The sequence below is a fragment of the Diadema antillarum genome, unplaced genomic scaffold (genome assembly GCF_040938485.1).
Source record: "Diadema antillarum isolate AM-2024a unplaced genomic scaffold, OU_Dant_1.0 scf00000119, whole genome shotgun sequence".
Lineage (NCBI taxonomy): Eukaryota > Metazoa > Echinodermata > Echinoidea > Diadematoida > Diadematidae > Diadema > Diadema antillarum.
The window spans coordinates 1,651,495-1,663,948 of NW_027271008.1; the positions used below are offsets into that span (position 1 = coordinate 1,651,495).

Sequence of the window (12,454 nt, forward strand, 5' to 3'; positions counted from 1 at the left end):
CTAGATAATTTCATTAGTCCAGGACTGTGAGGTGGAAGCTGAATATGATGCGTTAATACATGCAACGTTAGAGTCAGAGAAATTGTTTAAAGGATACTTTTATGTACACAAAATACGGAAAGAAACTAAGAAAAAGAGTCAGTCGAACAATATTGACTTCACATGTTTAAAGATTTAACCCCTACATCTTCATATATCACGAGACAACTTCCCATTGTACGACGTTGAACAAATAGCATCATGATCGTGTCAGTCCAGACGGGGAAAATTGTCAGATGGTTTTGAGTTTTATTCGTCAATTTTCTTCAATATTCAATATATTAATTTGAAGGAAAAAAAAAGCAAATGCATAAAGTTTTAAGCACTTTAGAAATGAAGCACTTAATCAATACTCGTAATGAAAATTGATTTAGTATAATTTGATATCTTTATTTCTTATTCATAGTTTTTTTTTAAACTCTATCGTGTATACTTCTTTTGTAATGATTGCAACGATATATCAAGAATACTAAATCATGAAAACAGTTTGATGCTTCAAGACTACAGGGTCTTTGGATTGACAGATTTGCATTTTCCTATGATCACCACCATGGAATCACAGCGCTTCGAGGCCAATTATTATTTCACGTTGTCGTCTTCCGTATCGCGGCAGATGGGCCAAAAATCCTTTCAAGGTTCTCCGTTAATTGCAGATTTACTCGAAAACTCCCGAAATAATGCCTTTAGATCAGATTCTCGATCACTGTCGTCTCCTCCTCTCGACCACTTTTTAATCTTGCCCTATACATCTCTGTGATAGCCATGTTTGCCTTCATATTTCCACTTTTAGCTGTTCCTCCAGCTCATCATTCAAGTCGTCAGTGCTAAGGAGTTGTGCAGCTGCGGCACTGGCCGCCTCCGTGGTTGGCTGCTCATCTATAATGAAGTCTATGTCGTTATTATTATCTGGGGCAAGGTGGAGTGTAGTGTTGATGTTGATCCCATGTACTGTCGACAGACGGTCAAGGTCGGCTTTTAGTCCCACGACCATGTCGGAGAGGGCAAGTATGTAGTTTTTGGCCAGTGTGAGTGTCTCTATCTTCGAAAGTTTCCGCTCTGCGCGCACGTGTGGAATGATATTACGCAAGTTCTGGAAGGCATCATTAAGTGTGTGCATGCGCATGCGCTCTCGCTCGTTGCTCTCTAGTCTTCGAACGTTCCTTTCACGCGCGCTGATTCCTTTGCGCCGCCGGTTTCCGCTGCCGCTTTTGCGCCCATTTTTTGATCGCTTCCCGCCGCTTTCGTCGACGACCGATCCCGTGGACGATTCGCACTCTCCCGATCCATCGTTCGAACCGTCTTCGGTAGAATTCGCTCTACTCAACTGTCGCTTTTGCCCACGGCGCTTTTTGGCTGAATTCTTTGCGCTCGACAGGCCAACATCCGCGCACCAGGCGTTGATGTTCGGCGCGTTGCTGTCATCATCGTCGAACTGACTCCACGACATGGTCCCTCGTTTTCGCAGACCACTCGGAGCTTCAGTTAAACAACGCTAATGGAACGGAATCGGAGGAATCGCAGTGACGTCTGTCCCGGCCACCTACAAGTTCAGTGATGCGTGTTGTCCCACTCAGCACCGAAAATCTTTGGAGGTCGCACTTGAATAAAATCAGCTCGTCCGATCTGCATGCAGTTGCGTGTCCATGAAATTTGGCACCCTGGAAAGAGAACATAGGTAACATAGCAGTTTAAGGTAGCCGTCTGCTAAAAATACATTCAGAGTAAACAAGTGTCGATTACGTAAAGTGCGTAACATACCCCACCTGCTATCATATCTGTTTACAGGATGGTTAAAAAAAAAACAAACACGTCACTAAGATCACTTCCTACTCAAGACTTTTTCGAATACGTCATACTGGAAACCAAATGGGAAGTACAAAAGATAGTCGGCGTGAAAACACAACGAAAGTTGACTCCTTTGTTGCGTTGCGTCTGGAATCGTCCAGCGGCTCTGAAATAAAGATTAAAATATCGAAAATCGTTTGCTGACTGGCTCTGTTACCATGGTTCCCTTAAGAGCTGCAGGGCAATTTTAGAGACAAACTCCAAATCCTTCGGTTGAATGTTTACTATTGGCTCGAATATTCCAGTCTTTCCGTTTCTGCGGACTGACAATATAAGGCCGTATTCGACGTTGCAAATACGGAAATCAATATGGAGCTCCTGTATACTGGTGGAAAACGACTATTCAGACATTCACCCTGCCGATGGTATAAAGCAGCCACTTATTGTAAGCCTTACCCGGTCTTCATTCAATGGCATAACACGTAGTTCAAACGATGCCGAATTTTCAATGAAACTGTTGTCTGGTTTCCAATTGACTTATTGAGGATTTTCTTGAAACTCCGTTTTCATTTGGGGTGCAGCTTCGTACTGTATTATTTTTATGGTACTGTGACTGTATGTGATCATACACAGGGTTTGCAAAAAACAAATCCCGCCTGTGTTTGTTTGTCTGTTATTTGTTTGTCGTCTAACATTTCTCAGTCTTCACAGTACTATCTTTTAATTGCTCGGAGGAATGTGGGATGCTAATGGCTGTCTCGAAGTCTAGTGTCAAGGAAAATAGAATGATACAGATGACGAAAATTTCTCAACTGGGGTTTCAGAAAGCGATATGGCTCGTATAGTTTCTCGTCCGTTTGTTTCAATATTAGTCATATCTCCACCTGCATCAGGTAAATGCTTTTTAGACTGTTAACGATATTTTCTGACTTAGGTCTAAAAATGCAACTCCATGAGTTGAAACTCCTGTATCAAAATAACCACTTCACCTATAACCTTTGACATAACTACTATCAATTCATTTTGAATGGAACTAACTGACCAAACATCTTCTAAGTTGATGGTAATCAATAGCCATATCATAATGCCAAGAGCTGGGTAATAACTTGCAAAGCAAAACAAAACTATAAAGATTTCTTTTGGCTGAAACTTCCGCCAAAAATACTTTTATGTGGGAATGATTTTTTGAATCTTAAGATAGTGAGCAAACTAAGATTGTGTAATGTAGACGGATGTGGGCAATTTTTTTTTCACTGAATGGATTTCGATTTAGAAATGTAGCGTGGGAAAATTATCAAATCTTTGAGGAAAAATTAGGTCGTAGGTGGATGAATAAAACTTTACGCTCTACTACTTTTTACATCATGGTCTACAGGGATTCGTGGCTCATAAGCTCATAATCACGTACTAAAGACAGCAGCACGGGACTGCCAGCAAATCACGGATAATCAGACAGTGAATTTAGAAATACTCATGAAACATGGATGAACGGGAAGACTGTCTTTTGAGTTTGCTTCTGTGTTATCGTTGTCTTGGTTGTTGTTTTTTTCTATATTTTTTTTTTCATTTTCTGACACGTATACGCAGAAATAGTAAACTAAAGTTTAAGTATTTTTTTCTTGCCTAGCGCATGGGGGTTTTTATTGTTAAGATCAACTTAATACTATGGTGTGCCACTGGTTTTCCTGTTCAGTTCTATCGGCTTTTCAAAATCCACTTCATATTGTTTTCAAAATTTACAGAAATCTTTTTTTTTTTGTCACTTATTTCATTTTGTGTATTAATGGCTACATATAAAGACACCATAATTTTCATTTTCATTAGGAAGTTATAAAACACCACTGAAGACAAACAAAACATGCACCAAAATGTTAAGTTTATCTAAACTTTTAAGATCGACTGTAATTCTTTGTGAAAACACCCAGGGACCGCAGAGGAAGCCGTTTTCGTGATAGGAGTGCGAAAAGTCAAGTGTAGGCCTAATTCTATACTCCTTTCCGTACATTTAGTACACTGGATATACACGTCTGTTTGTATATTTCTTTCGAACATAGCGATTTACGTATATTTCACCTTTATCTTCACTTTTCAATCTCAATTCCCAACAGACTGACGCCTTATTGGTTTTTTCTTCCCGTCACGTTCCATCTATTTCCTTCCCGAGTCACTCTCTCTCCCATCTCGGTTTCGTCTTATCTATTCTATGAGAAATAGGAACGTTTTGCCAGTTTTCTATTTCGGGGATGAATTCGTTCATGTAAATGTGACGACTCTTAAGTCCATTTTTACGATCGGGCAAGAACAAATAGACGTCAAAGCGAGAGCGTCAAACGGAGTTAAAAGCGTTGACCGTGGGGCCTGTGGCTAGAACTCGGGCAAGTCAATATCGAAGAGATTTTTACGAGCAACTTGTGGCTTAGAGAAAAGTGTTGCGGAGGAAAAGCTTTACCGTGCTGTTATTGTAGTCAGAGACGTTCCGCCACGAGCATCGCAGACAAGAAGTAGCTCTCTGATCAGTGGACTGTGTATTATGTGTGGGGGGCATAAGTAATGAAATGGCGGTCGTCATGCGACCAACGAGGGCCAGGCGAATAGTCAATTCACGAATTGTTCCGTGACCCATGAAAAGGAGTAACAACTCAGTCTATCTATACTTGCTTATATATACCAGCAAACGGCGACTTTTCCTTTTATCAACCGGTTGTCGTCTTTTAACTATTTGATGAATGATAATATTGATTAACAACGCTTAAGCGGCACAGCGTGATCCAATGTGGTGTCCATAATATTTATAGCAACTTGAATTTCAATTCTATAGGCCTGATAACATCAAAGCCCCAGTCCTGTGTTGGTAATACCTAATTGATCGCATAACTTAGCTAACATAACAGATCTGGGTCGTCATACCATCAACAGGGAATTTTCGTCTTTACTCCGGGTAATAGGATGTTGTCAACTTTTAACGTAACTGTTATTGAGTATTATTAACCCTAAAAGGGCGGGGGGGGGGGGCGGAATCCGCCCCCCCCCCCCCTCGACGTTTCGCGCTATAATTCTGTTACGCGAGAAGGCCTCGTCGCGAGGCTTCTTGACTTTGTTTGTTCAAGTCTCGCGCAACTTTTGAGACCAAATTTGCGACGTCCGCGCGTACTTTTGCGAAGCCACGCCCATTTTTGTAACGGAATGTCGCCCCAAAACAGGCACAATTTTGTGATTTTGTGTACATTTCCTATGGAAAACAGTGCTCTGTCGTGAAAGTCATAAAAACCTGATTATTTTTACAATTAATCACTTTCATTGATTAGTTTTGTGCTAATTATGGTAGAAAAGTGGTCAGTGACAATTTCCAGTGAAAAAAACCAAGAAAAAACAAAAGTTGAAAAACAAAGAAATACACAAGAAATTCTGAAAACAATAAAATACATAAGAATCGAAATGAATTTTGGAAGTTTTTGTGATGTACAATCGTTGAATATGCTGCAACAGATTTACAGACCAAAAATTAGACTCTCAATGCTTTTAATTAGGCTAAAATATGATCTTGACCTTAATTTGCATAATTAATTAATTAAAATTAGAAATTGATTGTTTCAAAAAATCTTGTGACACAATCTTGTAGATTATGACGCGGGTCTCACGCATGCAAAATTTCATCGCGATCGCGCCACCGATGGCCGAGATCTCGGGGGGGGGGGGGGGCGGAATCCATCCCCCCCCCCCCCCCCCCCCCGGCCTGAGCATTATAGCCAAAAAAGCCCGGCCCCTTTAGGGTTAAGTATGTAAATAACCCGCTTAACTTAATCGACCGTAATGAAGTCACTCAGGCATGTCTTGTTTTGCAGGCATGCATGCCATAGCATACACACACACACATACACACACACACACACACACACATATATATATATATATATATGATCATTATATACATATATACTTACATAATAACACACACACACACACATATATATATATATATGTATATATATATGTATTATATATATATATATATATATATATATATATATATATATATATGTATATAATGTGTGTTTCATCATCTTGGACCTATTGAAATGCCTCACTGCCAATCGAATTCTACCTACCCTATACCTTTATCGAGGATCTACGAAACAGTCTTTGTAATTAAATTTGCTACAGATTAAGCTTTTGACTGAAAAGTCCACATTGCAGTCTCGTACGTGGGAGTCAGTTGACGTCTGCTGCTGAGCTAGTGCACTGTCAGTCGCATCAGTCATGTTCGAGGAAACCCTATCGAATTGGAAAGGATTAAAATCCGAGTGAAAATATCTCAAAAAGCTATTCTTTCTTTTTTCTCCGGAAGACGATGATGTTGCCACCGCAAGCTAAGATCGGATGTTACCCTGTGATGGATGGGTTGCGTTAATGGACGGGAAGAGTTTCCGCAAAGCCCACCATTTTGTTACATTGTCGACTCGTTGTGCATGGGCACGCGGTGCCGAGTGTTCATCTTTTTAAGAGTTCACCAGTTGATTTAAAATATTCCGATCAGGACGAGCGGGCAAATGTCAATTTGCATCTTTGAATCATTTATTGACCATCACAGGGAAATACAACAAATAAAACCCACACACGTGCACACCCACCTACTATATCACGTTATCATGTCGGTCGTAGAGCTGCATGGATAGCTGTCTGAAGCACGGGACAGAGCGTGGGTACGAAATGTAGGAGTATATTGCAGGCACACACATACACATATGTATGGTATCGTATTACATATCATACCTGTTTTGTAGAGAAAGAGAGAGAGAATAAAAGAGGGAGAAAGCGAGAGAGGGAGAGAGAGTGAATCCGCATATAGTTGCCCAAATTACGGTGTATTTCGATATTTCGGTGTTGACGTTTTGTTGACGTATGTCGCCTAAATGCAATATTTATCCTATGCTTCATTTGTGTGCTCAAGGTTGCGAGAACTCTCGCACAAAGAGTAAATCGCCGTGTGCATGGTCCTCCGTTGAGGGACCTTCAAATGAAATCTATGCCATTTTTATTTTTGTATGATGTCCTATGGCCAGGCGGTAGCCTCTTTGTGTAATATGTGCTTTGCTGTATTGATGCATGATTCATGTGTATATTGACTTGCTTTAGCAATTTGAGCAAATCCAGACGAGAAACGAAAGGCGCGGTCTGTTAAGCAATTCTATTTCTATATTACACTTTGTCGGTGTCCGTGATAGCGGTTGCTAGCTGCCTCAGAAATGAGCTCACCCCGACACTTTCAGTCTTCACGGAATTTTGATGAAGTGAAAAAGTTATTTTTCATTCTGAGCGGCCTGTTTCAACGTTCCTATCAGAAATTCTAATGGAGAGACACAGAGCCACAGGGCAAATTTTGGTGTTTTTTGAGCATTTAGTTCCTCAAGTTGTTTTCACGAGCTGTTTCAAAACACGCTTGAAATTGATGACCTCTCTACAGAGGCGCACAAAATGCAATCACAGCTGAAACTCTGCAAAGTTCACCTGTAGAACTAAGGACAGAGGACAGAACTCGGCTTCGGTCGAAAAGATACACGCCAGACACCTGCTGCATGTGGCTCTGCGTTGAATCTACAACAAAGTCATCCACGTGAGATATTTCAGTATATATATATATATATATGTGTGTGTGTGTGAGTGTGTGTGTGTGTGTGTGTGTTTGTGTGTGTGTATGTGTGTGTTTGTTTGTGTGTGTGTGTGTGTGTGTGCGTGTGTGTGTGTGTGTGTATGTATGTGTGTGTGTGTTTGTGTGTGTGTGTTTGTGTGTGTGGAATCCTCCAAATGATGTATATGCTTTTAGTTTGGAGAGGTGTGGATGGGTTAGGGTGTTTTTTTTTTTTCGCAGGAAAGATGAAAGGAAGAAAGATGGAAGGAACGTCACGGTAAGTAGGGAGCGATTCGTTAAGGTCCATCTCATTTCACCAGATGCTTTCCGGATGAAGCGCCACTCTATATTGAAATGGACATTAATGGACAGAGGAAACACAAAACGGAATAGTAAAATTATCATTGAATTTTGTCCCCCCCCCCCCTAAAAAAACATAAATAAATAAAAGTGAGAAACGTGAAATTGAAAACACTCTATGATGCCACAAAACGTGAGAGTGACATGGGTCACAATGACATTGCTAATTTAATGAGAAGACCTGACATCGTTACTCCGTTGTCCGTTGCAAATCTTCCATGATAAACTTACAACTAGATCTTGATTGAATTTTCTCTCATTTTTCAGTGTATTTGGACAGATGAATTTGATTCTGAAATTGTCATTATTTAACATTTATGACTTCTATCACTGGAAATATGTAACCATTGTTAGATCATTTCTAATTAGGTTTTTTTTTTCTTATTCATTTAACGCGCAAACAAATAGGGGAGAAGTAAGGTGTATACTTTTTTTCGTATTGTCCAATATGCATTCTATTTTGTTATTCTAACCGAAGTTATTAGTGCAATGAAAAGATGAGTAAATTACGTAGAATTCGATGATTTTTGTCCGACAGCAATGAAACTTTTACTGTTCTGTTAGTTTGAAGTCTCTCTTTTCAGCAATGTCACCTTGAGATGGGGGTAGAGAGTTTCCATTATACATGTATTTCTCATGTTAACCTCCTCACAAACGACGAAACATGCTTTCCATAAACCAATAACTTTGTGTTATTTACTATTATTTCGACAACAACAAAAATACTGAGAGCAGCGTATCGTGTGCAGGATTAACTCGGGAAGGTCTGTGGTGTCTTCTTGTTAGCAATTAAGTGATTTAAGTCATCGTCTTAAATATTGACTTCTACGTAAGTTTAGGTTGTCGGGAAGTTATGTGATATTTAACACTTACAATTGGTGACTACATCTTTGTGGGAAAAAGACATGGAAAGAAATGCACAACTTCAATTTTGGCATAGAAATAATAATTCAATTTGGCATTAATAACGTATAGTACACGAGTATTCAAATGAAGACGTCGGATTAATTGAACAAATGGACTGAGATTAAACCGAACCGGTTTATTTATCTTTTTTTTTTTTTGCTACATACCAAAAGCTTATTAAAATGGACTTGCCTCCTAGTTCAACATGACTTTAATAAGTAATATTTCATATATGAATATTGATTGAAACTTTCTAAGTTCAACAGGAAGTGGGCAGAATTTTCCCGCCTACGCATTTTTAGTTTTCATGGTGAAAAAGGAAAAAAATAAAAGGAATAGAAATGTCCGCATCAGAGGGGGAGAAATGAATGAAATTCCCACAGACATATCTGTAAATAGCACATAAAAACGTGCTGACAATTCCTCTATGCATGAGAAAAAGGGCAGATTACATCGCCTAGTAGTTCAGCCTGAATAGCTGTTTCCACGCACAGGGCAGAAATGTAAACACACGAAAAGTGCCCACTAAAGCGTTAAGATAGAAACGCCAGCGGAATCAACGCCGCGTGGCCGTGCGAGGAGCTCAGACACGCGGCTTCAAGATGGTCGAATGAAAGATTTTTCACTCAACCCCGACAAGCCGAAGCAGCGGCGGTAGAAACTCAATTGAGATGATGAAAAGCCTTACAGACTGAAGAGCAACACGTACAAGTTTGGGCGGAGGAAGTGGATATATCAACAAGGAGTCGAGACTTTACACAAAGAAGGCGCACGTGGACCGCTCCCTGAAATAATGAAAAGCTTCACTCTTTATTAGGAGAAAGATGGCGATGCTGGGCGATATACCCGGATGTCCCCGGATGTTCTTAATCAAATGTGAGAAAATGCGAATTCCTGTTTAATACGAACAAAGCATTATTATTTAAATGTCACATTTTCTCCTACTAATAAAATAAAACAAACAAACAAACAAACAAAAACTCTAGACAGGCACCAACGTAGTGACAAAAGCAAAACACTATAATCAAGGACATCTATCAAATATTGTAAGTCACAAAGGACGCAACAATTGAACAATATAACCGGATGTCGACAAATCAGTATTTTGCGATGTTAGAATGATATCGATGTTTATAGTATTGTTATAAATGTAGTATTATATCAACATATTCTTATGATGTGCTTTTAATAATTTTGGTGATGAATATGAATGTAAAGGCAACAGATACGTTTCTTTTAAAGGGCTTTCTCATTTTAGCATGATTTGATGCTGTTTTCGCTTTATTCGACTTATTTTGTTTAGCAGGATAGAAATGGACAAAGTCTAATATCTAACAGAGAAAGCTGAATTGAAAGTAAAACGACTTAATGCACAGGTTTACAGCGTATCATGGATGGACTTGACAATAATTCGTTTGGTGAACATAAATTATATGATGGTATCATAAAAACATTTTACATTCAGTCCGTATACACTGGATTTAGAAAATATATGTCACTACTCATTGATCTGTAGAAGTGTGTTTCATAATCATGTAATTTATGTGGAAAACTTACGAAATGAATGAATGAATGAATAGATTCAAGTGAAATGAGGTGTCATGAACTCTTTACGATATGTCTTTGTTCGCGCTTCCATAATCATGTAATTTATGTGGAAAACTTACGAAATGAATGAATGAAAGAATAGATTCAAGTGAAATGAAGTGTCATGAACTCTTTTACGATATGTCTTTGTTTGCGCTTCCATGTGTGTATGAAACAAGTAAAATGCATCTCGAAAGACACTCTCTTCCCTCTGTTTGATAATAAATCGTATCTAACCCACGCGGTGATAATCTATATTTGTATATATATATATATATATATATATATATATATATATATATAGATAGGTAGATAGATAGATATAGATATAGATAAGATACAAGTATGCATATGTCTATATCTATATCTGTATCTCTCATTTTCTCTCTCTCTCGCAATATATATGTATGTAGGCTACAATCATCGTGAGGCTTGAGAATCGGGTGACAGATTATATATATATATCTGCCACTTGTTTCTCAAGCCTGATGATAATGATTCGCCAAAGACACGTTCCTTTAAAAAAAGACAATGCGTCGTAAGAAACGTTAGCTATTCAGCGATTTTATCCCCCGGGGACGCGGGCAAGGCGAGTTAGTCAGCACATCGGACTCGGGGAGTCAAGTGATAATTAGAAAAGGGCTGATTCGAGCCCAGATGATCATTACCTCCGGCTCTGGCACGCTATTATAAATTACACCTTAATAGGCCGTGACACGCGACCATCTCCCACCTGGGGCTTGTAATCAAACTGTTGAGGTGTTTTACCCCATTTCGCCCTCGCCATTGTGGTCTTCTCTTCTTCTTCTTCGTCTTCTTTTTTCTTCTGTGGCGAGCTGGCAGGAAATAGTCCTCCGCTGACAGTTTACTCTTTTGATATCTTCATCGCAAGCAGACAGACATATATGAAACAATTGTAATTTACAACACACACACACACACACACACACACACACACACACGTCCACACACGCACACCACACTGACTCAAACACATCTATATCTTTCAACTAGTATCTATCTATCTATCTATCTATCTATCTATCTTTCTATATATCTATATTTATCTATATCTATGTTTATATCTGTCTGTCTATATCAAAGAGGTGCTAGTACCTCTTTGTCTATATTTAGTATACGCATTTATATCTGTGTACTGTGAATCAATGATGGAATAGAGAAAGGCTGAATCTTAATTGGTGTGTGAATATTGTGAGTGATGACAAAGGGTATACATGTATTTTCTTTCTACGGGTACATTACAGCCACGTGCTTCTTCTAATCACACACCTTGGTGCTGCTTCTCAAAAGGATACACTCACTGAAAATCAGTTCGGCGTCGAGTACAGCGAACATAATCATTTTCAGGGAAGACGGCTGCATTTGGTAGAAGTTACTTGGTGGCGAGCTAAAGTTCAAATCAATTCCTATCTCTTTTTGAGGAAAAAAAAACATCAGGAATGAATGGTATCTTTATTTCTCTCTTGAGGATACTTGACAAGGTATATGGAACATAAATCATGTAGAGAGTACGCATCTCTTCTATAATCCTTGTTTCGCTTCATGATAAAAATAATCTCATTTGTTCGACGGGGAAAGCTCCTTCCATCCAAATTATCGAAGTGAAGGGCACTAGAAAGTATTGCTTGTCGTACTCCTCCAAAAATAGATTTATTTCCTAAAGCATGGATTAGATTCAATACAGATGAAATGAAATAGATACGTTACAGACGTAATGACTTACGCAGCTTCAAAAATTATCGAGCTCCTTTCAGATCAAATTACGCAAAATGATGTAAACATGTTGGACCGAGGTGTTATTAAAGTCATCACAATCCAGATGAAGACACATCATTATGCGAGATGGGGTAAACCCTCGTTAACTCATCACAAAATATACACACACGCACACACAAACTCACAATAGGTGCATTGTGGGAGTACTACGAACACACATACACACACACACACACACACACACACACACACACACACACACACACACACACACGTACCTTTTCGGACTACGACTCAGATGGTTCGCCGATGAAAACAATAGGGAATACTACACATAATATTGTATAGATTTCTGTGCAGGAAACAAAAGGGCTCCCTTCAGCCGACTCTCGATTCAATCACGGCTCCTTCAAC

General features: G+C 39.2%; 1 protein-coding gene across 2 annotated transcripts in view; it reads right to left on the minus strand.

The window, feature by feature from the left end:
* Positions 1-477: 477 nt before the first annotated feature.
* Positions 478-12,454, minus strand: part of LOC139720000 (uncharacterized) — a 64,800-nt gene continuing 52,823 nt past the window's right edge. For both annotated transcript variants that reach the window (XM_071631377.1, XM_071631376.1), the window contains exon 3: positions 478-1,697. In XM_071631377.1, the coding sequence (XP_071487478.1) occupies positions 812-1,486 (675 nt within the window). In that variant the 5' untranslated portion in view covers positions 1,487-1,697 and the 3' untranslated portion in view covers positions 478-811. The remainder of the gene's footprint in view (positions 1,698-12,454) is intronic.